Source organism: Aethalodelphis obliquidens, unplaced genomic scaffold (genome assembly GCF_003676395.1).
Source record: "Aethalodelphis obliquidens isolate GAN/ISIS:26980383/991018 unplaced genomic scaffold, ASM367639v1 scaffold35, whole genome shotgun sequence".
In the NCBI taxonomy this organism is placed as follows: domain Eukaryota; kingdom Metazoa; phylum Chordata; class Mammalia; order Artiodactyla; family Delphinidae; genus Aethalodelphis; species Aethalodelphis obliquidens.
In genome coordinates this window covers 12,221,013-12,238,875 of record NW_020837979.1, presented here as the reverse complement: position 1 = coordinate 12,238,875, position 17,863 = coordinate 12,221,013, and the positions used below count along the sequence as shown (strand labels likewise).

Below are 17,863 nucleotides of genomic sequence, written 5' to 3'. Positions count from 1 at the left end.
CGTGCTCCTGGGGATGGCCAAAAATCGTTCAGCGTTCATCTGCAGGCCATTTCTGTGAGGCTGACTTAAGTTGCTCTGTGTTGTAAATAAGCCAAATCTTTTGTGTTGATAAGAGGGAGGGAGTGTTCAAAATGAGACAACAGACCCAAAATGGAGTCGCTTATGCCAAGCCCCGCATCACCAAACAATACCTAGTTACACTTTTGGCTCTCCCGGAAATGGAATCTTAGCTCAGTCAATCAGGAATCACCTTATCAGCACTATTGAGGTCATCTGCCTGGTAGACCCCTGCGGTCCCCTAAAGGGAAGTAACCTTACAATAACCAGCTTGCTTTTTTGCCCAATATAACTTCCTTGTCCCCGCTTCCTTCTTGCTCTAAAAGTCTTAATTTTGTACAGCTCCTCAGAGCTCCCTTCTGCCTGCTAGACTGAGTGCTGCCCAATTCAAACTGATTTTTGCTGAAATAAATGCTTAAAATTTTTAATAGGCTTCAGTTTATCTTTTTACAGGAGGAAATGGTGATGTCATTGTCAGGGATGAAAGGAGGAGGGCTCTGCTGAAAATTGCCACTGGGCACCAGGACATAGTACAGCTTTGAGGTTCAGTGATTATGTTTCTGTGGGCACAGTACCTTGCACCCAAGTTGGTGAATTGCTGTTCCTAATAATTTTATAGCTCTAGGAAGTGGGCTGGAGAAGGGAGTGAAACACGGTATTAATAAGTCTTGGATTTCCCTCCTCCTTTTTTTGCAGAATAACCAAGTGCTGGGAATTGGGAGTGGTTCTACAATTGTCCACGCTGTGCAGCGAATAGGTATGTTTTCAGGCTGACTCCTGGATGTTTGTGTGGGGTGGTGGGCATGGGGGCATGGCGGAGAGGGAGGAAGCGGGGCACAGCTTGGCACCAGCATTGTGGAGCCTGTGGCCAGGTGAGTGTTTCTGCTCTTCTCTGAGTGGGATTCTTGGGCCTCTTCACCCAGATTTGGGGTTGCCCTGGCTTTGTTTGCTCTGCTGAGCTGGGTGAGGAGCTGACTTAGGGTGAGGTCTCCACAGAATCTTAATTGTCATCAGTGGTGTGTGTGTGTGTGTGGCCTCATGGGTCCTGAGGCAGGCAGACCCTCTGAAGCCTGCGGTTTCTCAAGGAAACAAACCGAGGTCGGCGGGGCCAGCGCAGGCGCGGCCTGTCCGCGACCCTGCAGTTGGTGGCTGGCTCTGCAGATGCTGACTTCATTCTGATTTGGGTGTCTCTGGGCTCAGGAAGGGCTCAAGCATTATCAGCCCCGGTGGCTGCTGGACAGGTTTGACCGCCCTGCTCTTGTTTGTGAGAACAGAGCCCAGAGGCCAGGCTTGCCTGAATGTGGATCTCCTCTGGCAGGTGCCAAGGGACTGTGCTCAGGGGACAAAGCGCAGGAATGCTTTGTCTTTAAGGAATGGCTGTGGTGCGGGTGTGATGGCTTCTGAAAAACTCAGCGTTGCACACCTTTCTGCCTCAGCACTGGGTATGTGAAGGATTTTAGGGCACAGGGATTACTGTGGGTTTCGTAATAGTGGCATCTGAATCTCCCAAGGTGTGCACCCAGTGATTAAGGAGACTTGAGATTTTTAATAAGACGGTTTTTCCCCGTCGACTGAAAAAAAATGCACAGCCTCAAAGTTGAGAATTATGTTGTATGTGTGTGTTATTGATTGATTTATTTATTTTGGCCATGCTGTGTTGCACGTGGGATCTTAGTTCCCCGACTAGGGATCAAACCTGCACCCCCTGCAGTGGAAGCGCATAGTCCTAAACCATTGGACTGCCAGAGAATTGCCCAAGAATTACGTTTTATTTGGGGGTGTTACTGAGGACTTAAGCCTGGGATACAGCCTCCCAGATAGCTCTGAGGGACTGTTGAGGAGCCAGGATATATAGGAGTTTTTGCAAAAAAAACCCCGAGCAGTCAAACATCAAAAGATTACAGTTAATTAAAGAAAAACCAGACATCTCAAGTTAATGAATGTAGTGCTTTCCTGTGTATGGAAGATGCAAGGGTCTGGGCCCAATGAAATTATTCCTTTGACGTGCACCTTAATCTAGAGCCAGTATCCTGTTTTTTCCATCCTGAATTCTCTCAGGGGTGCACCGCCTGGGGGCAGCTGCAGTGGCTGAGGGCTTGATGGCTGCGACATCCTTTGTTTACTGAAATGACAGTAGACGTTCTTTGTCTGCATCCCTTAAGACTTTCCTTTTTGTTTCTTTTTGGCCGCATCATCGGCATGTAGGATCTTAGTTCCCTGACCGGGGATTGAACCCGTGCCCCGGTTGTGAAAGCACCGAGTCCTAACCACTGGACGACCAGGGAATTCCCAAGACTTTTCTTTTTGTTTAAATCAAGTTTTCCCGAAAGGTACAAATCCAAAGTGAATAAATAAACCCTCTTTAACCACCCCCTGGGATCTATAAATGATTATATTTTTTTTACTGACTGTAAAAGTCAAATTCTAGCTTTTCTCTGTAAAAGCCTATATAGGGAAGTAGTTAAGACTGGCACTAGACTGCCTGGGATCAGATCCCAGTTCTGCCGTTTGTTAACTGTGTACCAGTTACTTTGCCTCTCTGCCTCAGTTTCCTCATCTGTAAAGTGGGGATAGTAATTGTAAGTTATCTTTGGGTTACTGGATTAAAAGTTCATGTGTACAAAATTCTTTGAATATTGCCATGCACATACTAGCAAACCCTAACGTTGCTCTTTCTGTGGTTAATACTTACCTCCTTAGGCTTTTTTGTCCCTGTCTAGTGACATGTGCAGGCTGTTTACCAACTTTTCAGCAAGGGTGGGGACATAGAATGAAAGGGACGTTTCAGTGGGGGGAGGGGTTGGACCTTTTCTGTGGGATTTGAGCAAATGTGAGTACAAGGAAAAGAAGGCGAGGAGAGAGAGAAACCACCAACGCGGCTTTTGTCTCCACAGCTGAAAGAGTGAAACAAGAGAATCTGAACCTCGTCTGTATTCCCACTTCCTTCCAGGTATGTCCTGCTTTCCATTCTGCACCTTGGCAGTTGGATGAATCTTCTGGGTCCCTGAGGATGTAGGGGTGCGGCTCTGGGTCGTGTCCCAGGGTTTTCTGGGCGAGAGAGCCAGGAGCGGGAGCGCAGGTGACTGGAGATGGCTCCTCAGAAGCGTGGCTTAGACGTGAATGTTTTAGTGTATCTTGTATTAGGCACCACGGTGTACGTAGAGATAACCACGTGGTCTCCGTCCTCAAGGAGTATTATCTCCATTTATAGATGAAAAAACTGAGGCTAAAGGGCGTTAAGTGATGCATTAGAAACGCAAGTACAGTAGTTTGAGTCCATGTCTAATGCTGCTCCACCATAAAATAGTAGGGACTGGTGAAGGAAAGCAGTGGAGCCAGTTAAACACAGGGAGAGATAAGGGAATAGTAGACTTCAGGAAAGGAGGGAAGAGAGGTACCGAGACAGAGCCCCATGCCTCACCTGGCTGTTGTGGGGAGGGTATGTGTGTCGTCTCTCATTGGCTTCGTCGCAGGGATCCTGTGAATTGGGGTTAAAGGTTGGCATTGCTGGTGATTTGTGCTCCTGTGATGTTGTGGACATGGTTTTGGACAGCTAGGTCTTAAGAAACTCTCAGTCCTGGAGGCAGGATGTGTCAGGTGTGTGCCCCAGCCTGTCAGAGTAGGGAGTGGAGGAAGGATTCCAGGTAGGCAGGATAGGAAGTTAGGAAGGATAGTGCACGCTGTCGGAGCTGTTTTGAAGTTAAATCTCTTGGAGGCTCTGACAAGCTGCCCGGACACCCAGGGAACTGAAGACGATACCATAATTCCTGCTTCAGGCTAGAAAAGGAGTGGTTTTACCTGGCCTTTGTTGCTTTGGAAATCCTGATGTTCTGAGGAGATGCTCTTAAAGTCAGAGGGGCTGTGATGGGTTGCCTCGCTCTTGAAAAAGCGAAGTGTCTGATTTTTCCAAGTGACTTGATCATCTAGTATTTTTATTTCTTGTTTAATAAAATTATTTCATATTGGTGCTTATTTTTAATTAAAGCTATACATACACATAGATTGAAGAATCAAATAATTCAAGTCATTTTATTAAAAAATAAGACACTCCCTTCACACCCTCCCCCACTCCTGACCACCACCATTTCTTGCTCTTTAGATGGACATACTTTTAAAACTCTTCTAGCTGATTGGGTATTTGCTCCAAAGTCTGGAAACTACATGCTTTTCTTGCCATTTAAAATTTTTTTTTCAACTTGAGGTAATAATTCCACGCTCAGTGGATGCAGGGAAGACGAGCATTCGGTTATCTCTTCCCTCCTTGCTCTCACAGGTCAGACACCCTTCTCCTAGTCTGCAGTACAGTTACGTTTTGGTGAGGCCCCACTCAGAATCGTGATGTCCCAGCTACAGCTGAACTGTGCAGTCAGCTATGATTACGCTTCCGTGTCTGCTCATTATTTTGTTTTCCTGAAAGTTAAGTAAATGATGCCTTTGTTTTTTCCATTTCCTTGGTTGTCTGCGGACTCCTTACTAATTCAACCCCAAACTCTTACTTGGATGGAAAATCTCACCTCATTCTGGCCCAGTGGATATTCTACTCCCATCAGCTTCATCTTCTTGGTACTCTGGTTGGTAGCAGCTGCCCTCGGCTGTTGTCTTGGGATCTCCCTTTGTGGTCAGGAACTTTCCTTCTCTGTCTGCTCTTTTTTTTTTTTTTTTGGCCGCACTGCACAGCCTGCAGCATCTTAGTCCCCTGACCAGGGATGGAACCTGTGCCCCCTGCAGTGGAAGTGCAGAGCTCTAACCACTGGACTGCCAGGGAATTCCCTCTCCTGGCTTTCAATTTGCTGTTGAGAAGCTTGCAGCCATTCTGATTCTTGATCCTTTGTATAAAATCTATTTTTCATTCTCTCCCTTATGTTATCTTTTCTTTGTCTACAGTGTTCTGAAATTTCACCATGCTGTGTCTTGGTGTGGGCTTATTTTTGTCCACTATGCTGGGTGCTTGCTGGGACATGTCATTCTACAAATTCACACTCTTCAATTTTGGGGATTTTTCCCCCTATTATTCCTTTAATTTTCTTTTCTCTGTTTTCTCTGGCTCTGGTCTTTCCTTTTAGGGTACTTGTTATTTCCTTGGTGCTTGGGGCCTGTTTTGTCCTTTTGTCTTTTCAGCTTTACCTTTTTCTAACCCTTCTGTTGAGCTTTCTTTGCTCTCATGCATTTAATTTCAAATAACTCTTTTTTTTTGTTGTTCTCTGAAAAGTTTTTTTGTTTGTTTTTGTTTTATGGGTGCAGTTTTTTTCAATTTCTTCTCTTAGCTCCCTGAGGATGTTAATACTTTGGTTTTTGTCTTAGTATTTCTTCTCCTATATCTCTTTTCTCAAAGTTTTTTTTTTTTTTTTTACAGTTTGTTGGAGGTATAATTTACATAGAAAATTTACTCTTTTTCTTAATATCTATAAAAATTTATTTATTTATTTATTTAAATATGGCTGAGTTGGGTCTTCGTTGCTGCGTGCGGGCTTTCTCTGTTTGCTGTGAGCAGGGGCTACTCTTCGTTGTGGTGCACAGGCTTCTCGTTGCGGTGGCTTCTCTTGTTGCAGAGCGCAGGCTCTAGGCGCACAGGCTTCAGTAGTTGTGGCTCGTGGGCTCTAGAGCGCAGGCTCAGTAGTTGTGGCATACGGGCTTAGTTGCTCCACGGCATGTGGGATCTTCCCGGACCAGGGCTCGAACCTGTATCCCCTACATTGGCAGGCGGATTCTTAACCACTGCGCCACTAGGGAAGCCCCCAAATTTACTCTTTTTAGTGTATAATTCTGAGTTTTGACATAGTCATGTAACAACCAACACAGTCAAATATTGTTAGAATGCTTTGTTCTTTTTTTTAAAATTGCAGCTCATTTTGAAGACTAGTGGACTAAGAAGCTGACCGGAAACCAGCTCTCGGGGTGAGGGTGGTCCTTGCTCTCGGCTTGTCTGCCAAGAGCACTCGTGGCAGACAGATCATTGGGGAACCCCTAGTGTCAGATCTTTTTTTTTTTTCCTCTGGCTGGTCAGGTTTCCCGGAGAAGACTGCCCAGTGCCCTTTCAGGAGGGGTATGCATGGCTGCCTGTGTCCCGGGAGCCAAGTAAGAGAAGAGGGCTAGAAGACATCTGTCATTATTTGGGACATAACCCCAGTTTTCAGCGTAGTGCCTGTGGTAGACGGGGAAGAAGTGCCTGCTACACGTTACAGTATTTCTTTGACTCTGGGCCTGATCGTGTGACGTGTTTTGCCAATGGGATGTGACCTAATGGCAGGCCATCAGTGGCTTGAACAGTGAGTGCTTTTGCTTTGTGGCTTGGCCCTTCTGCTGCTGAAACCATTCTGCGGCCATGTGAACAGGCCTCGGCTCCTCCTCTGGAGGATGAGAGGCTCTTTTAAGCCTCTGAGTCTTGGGGTAGCTGCTGCACGGCCAGTGCTTGCTGATGCAGTACCCCCTCTTCAGCTGCGCATGGCAGCCCAGTCCTGACACCTGCTGTTTGACCGCCAGAGAATGAACGTGCTGCTTTGGGAGTAGTGGAGCAAGATGCTTTTCACTCCCACCGTGGTGTCTGTTTTCTGAAGTTCCCAGGGCTGCTGGTCCTTGAACCTTTTGGGAGGTTCTGTGCCATTTATTTGGTCACTTCTTAGCTTTTTCCAGTACTGGTTTAGGATACTGGCTTAGGATTTCTCTTTCTCATTTCAGCCATTTACCATTGTCCATCAGTGATCTAGCTTTTAGAAGTTGGTTGCTGTTTTTTCCTCTTTTTGGTTTATGCCATTGAGAAAAATTCATTTATTGTACTATAGATTTAGAGAGGTTTAGGGAAAGAGCTGAGCTAAATACAGGTGTTCAATTGCTATCTTTAATTGGAAGTTTGATCTGTGTTTTTAAGATAGCATCCTCCCAGCCCACCTCTGTGTTGTGGTGGTTAGTAATAACCATGTACCCAGACTGGAAAATGCTGGCCAATTCCAGCTGATCAGGTAGAGGAGTCATTCACAGTTCACAGGACTTTAAAAAATTCACTTGTCCAGAGTTACTGTTTTGTTTTCTCCCCCCCATCAAACCCAAACTTATTCTGTGTTAAGTTTAGCTAGCCGCAATCTTCCTGAAATGATTGAAAGGAAATCAAGATATTTCATGATCTGCCTTTTAAACAAGTAAACCCATAGGTGTTTAAAGGATTTTTCTAGATTTTCCCTTTAAAGTTAAAAGCTTTTGGGAGAGGAAAATTTTAAAAAAGGATTTAAAAGCCAGATCTGGTCTAGGCAAAAAAACAGTGTTTGCCCATGCTGGCTTTCAGTCTGCCTCTGTTAGTTGATAGAAGGGGAAGTGCAGCGTTTTCAGGTATTATTGTGAAATTGATGAAGAACAGGACTGCGAGCCTGCCACATGCCACTGTCCTTGATCACATGAGGCATTTGGGGGCCCCAGCTGTGGGATTGCAATGAGAAGGCATTGCTTCCTGTCTTTTTTTTTCAAAAGTACAAGCTAATCATTAGCTTTCCTGCTCCCTGCACTTTTAAGAGCTGGAAGAGACAGCTGTTTGCTCTACACCCTCAGGAGCCCCTTAGCTTGTGAGCCTGGAGTGTCTGGTGTCTAGCAGGTACTGATCTCAGTTGAGCACCTGTGTCTGCGTTAGTCCTGGCTGAGCCAGTGATGGGTCCATATCTCCACAGTAGGGCTGTAGTGTTGAATTCAGTGGATTCGTTTCCCAGGGCTGCCATAACAAGGAACCACAAGTTGAGTGCTTAAAAAACAAATTTATTGCCTCTCATTTCTGGAGGCTAGATGTTGATTGCTTTAGAGGCTGTGAAGGAGAATCTGTTTTGTCTTTCTCCTGGCTTCTGGTGGTTTGCTGGCAGTCTTCGGCATTGCTTGGCTTGTAGGCACATATCCTTGCCCTCCGCCTTCACGTTCGCGTGGCGTTCTCCCGGTGTGCCTCTGTCTGTGTGTACAAATTGCCCTTCTGAGGACACCAGTCCTGTTGGACTAGGGCTCACCCTCATGACATTCTGACGTGATTACCTCTGTAAAGGTCCAATCGCAAAATAAGGTCGCAGTCAGAGTTACTAGGAGTTAGGACTCCAACGTACCTTTTTGTAGGGGAACACAGTATAACCCATAACACTCAGGGAGGAGGAAGCTCATGCCACCTGTGATGATGACTTCTCTCTGTGTGCAGGGCCATTCTCAGGGGTCTTGTGCGGAGTCCGGTCAAAGATGGGGAGAAGGGAGAGTTGGAGGACCTGCTGATGGAAGCAGGACTTAAGGGTCCGACCCCAGTGGGCTCTTTGAGGTCATTGTACAGGGTCTTCCACGTTGTGAAGGGGGGGTACGGACGATTTAAAGGCAGAACAGATCCTGTCCTTACGTTACTGCTTATTGTCTGGGAGGACACGGGGCTTGTGGAAGTTGGGGTGGCCTCCCAGCCACATAACATAGACAAACGTATCTGCTGGGCTCCTTTCGTGTGTGGACTCTGGACGGGTGTTGAGACAGGCAGCTGGTGGTGGTGGTGAGGCAGATTTCAGTCAGCGTAGTGATCACCGAGGGTTTATCTTTTCAAAGGGGTGCGAGGCTCCTTGTGCACGGCGGGTGTTATTCAGCAGTGCTCGTGCCCAGTGTGGTGCCTCGCTCTTAGTAGGCACTCTGCCTGTTGGATGAATAAATGCTACATTTATGTGTGTCATGTTTTACAAATATATGGTAGAGAAGAAGTAGAGGTAACGTGCCTGTTGGAGGAAGGAGAGCCCACTCCTTGCACAGGGGATTGGGGGCTTCCTGGAAAGCTGGGCGTGAGGGGCTGGAGTTTGGGAGGAGGCAGGGCATTTCAGGTAGAGGAGGGAATGCCAAAGAACTCCTTTTAAAATTGTTATTGTTAAAAACGTTATTAATAGCATAGTATTATTATGTAAGATGACGTCAATTCCATTTATAAGCAGAGGTCATCCTCTCCTTTCCTTTTTCTTCTACATTCCCTTTGTTTGCCTTATCTTCTGATTTCCTTCCTAGTCCCTAGACAGGGCAGGAGAGCAGGAGACTGTATTTCTGGTCCTCGCCCTGCCCCTAACTTAGCACTGGGACCTCTCTGGGCATCCATTTCTTTCTTAATACAGGAGTTTGCACTAGGTAACTTGACTGAACTCAAAATAATTAATTTTTCACTCAACTATTGGCTTAACTGACCCTAACTGCTATAGGGTGAAAAGTGTATGTGAAATGTGCTCTCTGATTACAATCTAGATGGACAAACAGGACATCCTCATGAAAGAGTAACACTGCCAAGTGGTACAGGCAGTCTTAACACTTGAATGTTAAATTACAATGATATACAGGATGTTTCCCTATAGGAATCATGATAGAACAGCTTCCTGACGCCCAGTGTTCATGTAATACGTTTGAATGCAGTTTAGTATTGTTTCTAAAGTAGTACATAAGATTAACAGGAACCGTAGTATATAACAGTTTTATTTGCATGATAGAATATCACACTGAACTTTATGCAGTTCACAGCATTATTCCAACACCATCTGTATCAGATATCTTTGCTGGAACAAATTACCCCCCAAACTTAGCAGTTTAAAACAAACATTTATTAGCTCCTAGTTTCCAAGGGGCAGGAACCTGGAGTGGTTACCTGGGGGGCTGTGGCCTCGGGTCTCCGGGGAGGTTGCAGTTAAGCTCTTGGCCAGGGCTTCCAGCTCCGTCTTGTGGGTGTTCTGGGCCTTAATTCTTCACAGCCTGTGCGGTAGGGGCCTGTCCCCAGGGCTGTCTCCATGTCTTCAGGACTTGGCAGCTGGTTTCCCCCAGTGTGTGTGATAAGAGAGTGAGGGTGAGGGGGAAGGAGGGAGGGAGGGAAGGATCTTGTGGGAGCACGCCCCGCCTTCTCTATAAACTAATCGCAGAAGTGTCTTGCTATCTCCTCTGCTGTGTGCCACTGGTAACACAGAACAGCCTTGGGACATTGTGGGCAGGGATTCCCCAAAGGCACGAATACCAAGAGGCGTGGGGGACTTTGGGGGTTCATCTTCCAGACGTTCCAAATGTTTTTATAGGCTTAGGGTCTGGAATTAGTATGGTTCCTCCAATGTTACATTTGGAGAAACCTAGGAACTGAGAAATAATCCAGAAATACCATTTTTATTGTTGTTTTCTCCCTTCATTATATATTTCTCTTTAATAGGAGCAAAATCATGTTTTTTTTTCTTTTGAACTTTTTTCAGTCAGTATTTTATTTTAGCTTTTTATTGTGGAAAATCTCAAACTTCAAAAAGGATAAAGAATAATGTAATGAACTTCCACGGACCCATCACCCAGTTTCCACAATTATCAGTTCATGGCCAATTTTGTTTCATCTGTATCTCATTCTCCTTCACCTTTGTTATTTTGAAACAAATCCCAGGCATAGTATGATTTCATCGTATGTATTTTATTATACCTCTCTGAAAAGTAGAGAGACACTTAAACCTCTCAACAATACTAAAAAAAAAAATCAAACGATAACCTTTAATAGGATCAAATAAAAATCCAGGATTCAAATTTCCCCTATTGTCTTATCCTTTTTTACAGTTTGTTTGAATCAGGATATAAATAGGTCCCATATATTGCAAATTCCAGGGTCTTTGTACTTTATTGTTAGAGTCTTAGGATTTTGGATTTGAAGATTGACATTGGTCATTACCCATCTGCATCTTTTTATAGATGAGAAAACTTGCCAGGGGTCATGTGGCTGGTTCATTTAAGATTAGAACCGAGACCTTCGGATCCTACATTTCAGGTGCTTTTGACTTTAAGCAGAAAATATTTTCAAGACGTGGCTTTTGAAAAGAAGTTTTCCATCCTTTGGTTCCTCTGCGTATTGTAAGCAGTGGCATGAACACAGATCCTTATCACTTGAACTTGAGTGGTCAGACTCAAAGGTTCACGGTGCATTTATTCCAGCAACAAATTCTGCTCTGGGCCCTGTGGTGGTGGTAACCCTCCCCTTCAGTCAGCCTGTGTGAAAGGCATGTCCATAGAGTCGGTGGTGCTGACTTTTCCTACAAACATCCTAAATCTTTCCCAGTCTGGTGCTCTCATCTAGCCATTCCGGAGGTCCAGCCTTTACATATTCTTCTGAGTGTATGTATTCTTTTGCTTATTTTTATTCAACAGTGTAGCCTGGAAATCAGTATGTATCTATTTGTAGTGATCTTCCACAGTCTTTTTTCATACTGTTAGATTTTTTTAGAGACGTTTCTAATATTTTGTAGATTTGGCTCTTAGTTTAGGAAATTTAAAAAAGTGTTAGTTCCCCCTTATCCAGGAGGAATATGTTCCAAGACCCCCAGAGGATGCCTGAAACCACAGATAGTACTGAACCCTGTATACACTGTGTTTTTTCCTATACAGCCATACCTATGATAAAGTTTAGTTGATAAATTAGGCACAGTAAGAGATTAACAACAACAAATAATAACATAGGACAATTATAACAATACACCATAATAAAAGTGACATGAATATGGTTTTTCTCTCTCTCAAAATATCCTACTGTACAAATGTAATGCCTTTTCCATCTTAACTGGGCACTTATGCACTGTAGTCTTGTAACTTTTGCAGTTTGAGATGCAACAGCAAAATTAGCACAGCTTTCTTTTTCCTTCTTTAACTTCATGATGGAAAATTCATTCTTACCATAGATCTTAGCAACCTCGGCATGTAACTTTTTTTTCTTAACTTACTAAATTGAGGACTTTCACTTTTTTACTTAAAGGACTTTATGGCTTGTCTTTGGCATATCTGAATTGCCAGCATCACTATTGCGCTTTGGGACCATTACCTTGGAGATATTGCAGGTTTGGTTCCATTCCACCATAATAAAGTGAGTATGATATAAAGCGAGTCACATGAATTTTTTGGTTTCCCAGTGCATATAGAAGTTATGTTTATACTGCATCGTAGTCTGGTAAATGTGCAATAGTATTACGTCTAAAAAAGCAATGTACATACCTTAATTAAAAAATACTTTATTGCTAGGGACTTCCCTGGTGGTGCAGTGGTTAGGAATCCGCCTGCCAATGCAGGGGACAAAAGTGCGAGCCCTGGTCCGGGAAGATCCCACATGCCGTGGAGCAGCTGGGCCCGTGTGCCACAACTACTGAGCCTGCGTGCCACAACTACTGAAGCCTGCGCGCCTAGAGCCTGTGCTTCGCAACAAGAGAAGCCACCACAATGAGAAGCCCACGCACCACAACGAAGAGTAGCCCCCGTTCTCTGCAACTAGAGAAAGCCCACGCACAGCAGTGGAGACCCAGTGCAGCTATAAATAAATAAATAAACGAATAAATAAATAGACTTTATTGCTAAAAATGCCAAAAAATAATTACAGTAGTAACATCAAAGATCATTGATCACAGATCACAGTAACAAATATAATAACAATAATGAAAAAGTTTGAAATATTGCGAGAATTACCAAAATGTGACACAGAGACACAAAGTGAGCAAATGCTATTGGAGAAGTTGTACCCCTAGACTCCTTGGCGTCAGGGTTGCCACAGCCTTCAACTTGTAACAAATGCAGTACCTGCAAAGTGCAGTAAACTGAAGCACAATAAAACGAGGTATGCCTATATTAGGTAAAGTAAGGGTTACTTGATACACAAGCACTGTGGTATTATGACGGTCAATCTGATAACTGAGATGGCTTTTAAATGACAAATAGGCAGGGTACGCAGGACAAAGGGATGAGGGCTAGCTACTCAAAATGGCGTGCAGTTTAAAAGTTGTGAATTGTTTCTAGAATATTCCATGTAATGTTTTCGGATCAAGGTTGCCCCTGGGTAACTGAAACCGTGTTTCCACTTTCATGAAACCTTGAATGGCCGTGGAGGGGGAGGGGGGTGGTGGTGGTGGGGGAGGGGTGGTGGTGGTGGTGGGGAGGGAACTACTGGTACTGTATTACCAGAGGCTTTGGGAGGCCATGATGCTACCTTTATTTATTTATTTATTTACTTATTTATTTATTTACGGCTGCGTTGGGTCTTCATTGCTGCACACAGGCTTTCTCTCGCGGCGAGCCAGGGCTACTCTTTGTTGCAGTGCGCAGGCTTCTCATTGTGGTGGCTTCTCTTGCTGCGGAGCATGGGCTCTAGGCGCACGGGCTTCAGTAGTTGTGGTGCACGGGCTCAGTAGTTGTGGCTCGTGGGCTCTAGAGCGCAGGCTCAGTAGTTGTGGCGCACTGGCTTAGTTACTCCGTGGCATGTGGGATCTTCCCGGACCAGGGCTGAAACCCTTGTCCCCTGCATTGGCAGGTGGATTCTTAACCACGGCGCTACCAGGGAAGTCCCCCTTGACATTATCTTAAGTAACAGGTCACTGAGGAGGAACTCCCAGCCTAGCACTGGAGCAGTGTTCACTATGTGCTGTCTACCTTCTTCCAGCTTCTGGAATGAATTAACTTTTGCTGTTCATGGGGCTAGATCTCCTACCTCGTGGTGGACCAGGTTGGATTTGAGAGGAAGCCTTGGTGGGACTCAGTGTCTGAGTCTTAAATCCAAGAGGATTCTGGGGATTCTTGCCGTCACTAAGAGTTAATGATTAAGGGTGGTTTTTCCTGTCCTCCACAGGCCCGTCAGCTCATCCTGCAGTATGGCTTAACTCTCAGTGACCTGGACCGACACCCAGAGGTAAGTAGAGAGAGGCTGCTGGGTTTTTTGGTCTCCTTTCTTTCTTTTTTTTTTAATAGCTGTCACTTGTTCATGGGCTCTGGATATCTTGTTGAGTCTAGGAGAAGAGTCAGTTAGTCATACTAGCTTTTCTCCTAGGACTTTGAATATTAATCCTAGCTGAGGTCAGAAGAGAAGAGCTTATGAATTTCTAGGACATTCCCTGTGGTTTAACCGAGAGGGCTCAGGGACCCAGGGCTTCCTGCAGCCCTCACACAGACGTATACGATGTATACGAGCAGGGCGGCCCTCAGAACTAAGTGGAGATAAGCATCATCTGAGGCAGCCATGGGTCTTTGAAAACAGATTAAAGTGCAGTTGTATGGTAAAGATGATTAAACACACGGACAACCTGGAGGAGACGGAAGAGCGAGCAGCATGCTCACAGCTGTCGTCTACTGAGCCCTGACTGTGTGCCAGTTACTATGCTAAGTGCCGGGCCTGTATTAAACCACAGTCGTCCCCGGGTATCTGCTGGAGAGCGGCTCCAGGACCCACTGCGAATACCAGAATCTGCAGATGCTCAGGTCCCGTAGTTGGCCCTCGGTATCTGCGGTTCAGCATCTGTGGATTCAACCAACCGTCGGTCACGTACTGTAGTACGTATTTAGTGGAAAAAAATCTGTATAAGTGGACCTGTGTAGTTCCAACCCATGTTGTTCAAGGGTCAGCTGTATTTAAGCTCCAGTAGTCTTGAGGGTGGGTACCATTATTACCTCATTTTACAGACAGGAGAAAGGCACAGAGAGGGCAAGGCATTTGCCTAAGGCCATGCTGTTTGTAAGCGGCAGAGCCTGAAAGTGAATCCAGGTGCTTCTGGCTCTAGAGGATGCTGCTTAGAAGGGTGTTGTGGGAAGAGGTAAAGTCTGAGCAGAGCTGTGAAGGCTAGGTGGCAAGGGCAGGAGAGAGCATTCCAGAGAGGGGTAGATGGGAACCATGGGAGCGGTTCCAGTCTGGCATGTGTGCAGTGCTGAGACTGGCTGGGGTGTCTAGGACCGAGTGAGTGGAATGGCTTTGTGCACAGCAGCGGCGGGGGGAGAGGGAGAAGGAGAGGAGAGGGCAAGGCTGCATTGGAAGAGTGAGGTGGGATTTCGGCAGCTTGAAAACAGACTTGATGGTGGTCTACTAATCCACTGTGTCATGGGACATGTGGGCCACAGATGGGTTAGTAAGTACCATGGGAAGGGCTTGTTCAGAGATATCTGTGGGTAAAGCCAGGGCACAGGCTGAATCAGCTCTTCAGCTCTGTGGGGAGAGTGGTTTGGGCTGAAGGTGGGCGTGAAACCCAGACAGAAAAGGTTGCCGCCTTCCAGGCCCCAGAGAGCTGCCGTGGTGCAGAGAGGGGAGGAACATCGCAGGCTGTACCTCCATCCTTGTGAAAGGGTGGAAGCGAGGATGCCCCGTCGAAGCTTTGCAGGCCCTGGGCCAAGCAGCTTCTAACTGCACCTTGAACTGAATCTGCGCCCTGAGGTTTTATACTGCTCTTTTAAAAACCATACTTGAGGCTCCCTCCTTGTCTCTGCAGAGTACCAGGGGTGACAAGAAGTACATCCCTTTCTTGATTTCAAATTTTGAAACATGAATGATCCTATTCCCACTGCTTTTGGCCTGGCAGTGGAGCTTCCTGTAAAGGGAGTGGGCCAGCCCAGACAGGTGCCTTGGTGGGTCATAGCGGGGGTACCTCAGAAAATTTCCAGTTCTGTATTGCATCAGATGTGTGTCAGCATGCCGGTATTTTTGCCACATTAGTACGGAGACTTCTGAATCAGTGTGTCTCAGCCTTTTTTCCATTAATGCCCACCCCCAATGAAATTTTAATCTCACAGATATACTGTATACCTCCTTCTGTACTTGGAGGTGAAGTTACTCACCTTGAGATTGCATGCTCTCAATAATTCCAGCTCATCCCCAGAGAAGCCCATCAATGAGTAAAGGGAGTGTAAAGTGGTGGATAAGAGTTGGACCCAGGTGTGGTTCCCCTGTTTGTTTCCTGGTGACCTTAGTGGAATAGCTTAACCTCTCAGGGCCTCAGTTTCCTGACTGGCTAAATAGGAAGAACTGTGCTGGCTGATAGGGCTGCTGGGACCTGATGAGCTATGGCATGTTCAAGCTTCGTGGTTTTTATGTCTTTCCTTACCCTCATCACAGATTGACCTTGCCATCGATGGTGCTGATGAAGTAGATGCTGATCTCAATCTCATCAAGGGTGGTGGGTGAGTGTTGTGGGGATTTTTTTGCGGAGTATCTGCCGGTTAATCCTTAGCAAAGCAAAGTGGAATACAGAATAAACACATTGCCGCTGTGATGTACATGAGTTTGTCTCTCTACTTGGATGTGGATAGCATAAGGCTGTAGAACCAGCCTGGCATTTCTGGTTGTTAGTAGCAGTCTGGTGACAGGAACCTGGGCCTCTGCAATGAAATTATTCATCTTAAAGGGTTCTCTTTGCTGCCTTCTGCTGATTCCAACTTTAAAAACTGTACAGGCTAAAGCAAACATATTACCAGGACTAGATTACTAGGTCTGTGGGCTCTGAGCAGTTAGTGATGTATGTATTCATTGATTTGGAAAACATTTATTGGGTGTTTCTTAGGTGTTGATTTTGGGGGGTTAGGAAGTGGTGAGTCGAAGGAGGTGAAGTCCTGGTCTCCTGGTTCGTATAATCAAGCAGATTGTGGAGTGACACAGAATTTGCTTCACATCTCACTGTGCTCTCTCCACTTTATAACCTGGCTGTCACACTGCAGATACGGCAGGTTGTTCAGAGCTTGTCCTTACTTCTCCAGTTGCAGAACCTCCGCCTCATGCCGTGCTCAGGTGGCTTCTCCCCAGGCACAGTGCTTCCTGACAGATGCATCTTAGATGGGATTATGCCCGCTGCCTGACTGGGAACCATTTCTCCCAGACACAGGCTGTGTTTCCATAGTCCATTTACTGGAAACAACATGGCTTAGCTTGGGCTGCCATAACAAAAACCTTAGACAGTAACTTAGATGGAAAAATTGATTTCTCACAGTTCTGGAAACCCTGGGCTTGCAGATGGCGGCCTTCTCAGTGCAGCCTCCTGTGGTGGAGGGAGGGAGAGTAAGAGAGCTTTCTGGTGTCTTCTTAAAAGGATATCCATCCTGTCAGACCAGGGCCACACTTTAATGATCTCATTGAACCATAATTACTTCCTTAGAGACCCCATCTTCCAAGTATAGTCACATTGGGGGTTAGGGCTTGAACAGTTGAATTTTTGGGGGAGGGGCAGGGAGACACAAGTCAGTCCGTTGCACAGTATGATGGAGTTGGGGGGGTGGTGTTCCTTTAAGAATTAAAAATTAAATTTCTCTTTAAGTGCCAGAATTGAGTGGATTTTGGTTTCCCATATCTGACCTTAGTTTCCGAATTCAGTTTTTGTCTTACTTACCCCTGTGTTCATTTGCTGCTTCTTCCCCATCCCCCAGAGGCTGCCTGACCCAGGAGAAAATTGTGGCTGGCAATGCCAGTCGCTTCATCGTGATTGCCGATTTCAGGTACGATGTTTGGTGTTCTGAACTGTCCGCTGAGGAGGTAGATCGGCCCCCAGGCTTCATATTACAGAGGAGGAAACAGGTGGAGGGAGGGGCTTTTCTGATAGTCTATGGCGGAGGGCCGTGTCCTGCAGGATTATGCTCTGCTTTTGTGCTGAAGTTAGGTACTGCTATTTCATGTGTCCACTGGAAGGAGGAGGAAACAGCTCGTCACCCTTGTTAACAGAGCGCGTCCTTATTTATCACTCGTTCGCTCCTAGCAAGGAGCCTCAAGAAGCGGCCCTGCAGCCTCTGGGGTCACACGTGACTTGTGTCGTGGACAGTCTTTGACCAGGCTCTCAGATTCCCCTTCAGGGAGTCTGATAGAAGGCACTCCTGCGAACATGTTAATTAAAAAAAAAATTACAGCTGTAAATGATGATGTTCTTCACACCTGTATATGACAAGCCAGTCACATCCAGGTTTTAACATTTTTGTCATATTTACTTACAAAAGCTACTGCTTTTCTTAAACGGTAAAACACAGCCAGTGCATTTGAAGCCCCGTGCACTCGACCCTTCTCGCTTCCCTTGTCCTCTTACCTCATTATTACCCCCATGCCTGAATT

At 45.8% G+C, this 17,863-nt stretch overlaps 1 protein-coding gene across 4 annotated transcripts in view; it reads left to right on the top strand.

Moving 5' to 3' along the window:
• RPIA (ribose 5-phosphate isomerase A) overlaps positions 1-17,863 on the top strand; it is a 95,723-nt gene that overhangs the window by 5,217 nt on the left and 72,643 nt on the right. For all 4 annotated transcript variants that reach the window (XM_027129092.1, XM_027129090.1, XM_027129094.1 and 1 more), the window contains exons 2-6: positions 754-814; positions 2,952-3,007; positions 13,643-13,702; positions 15,890-15,954; positions 17,191-17,259. In XM_027129092.1, coding sequence (XP_026984893.1) covers positions 754-814; positions 2,952-3,007; positions 13,643-13,702; positions 15,890-15,954; positions 17,191-17,259 — 311 coding nt within the window. The remainder of the gene's footprint in view (positions 1-753; positions 815-2,951; positions 3,008-13,642; positions 13,703-15,889; positions 15,955-17,190; positions 17,260-17,863) is intronic.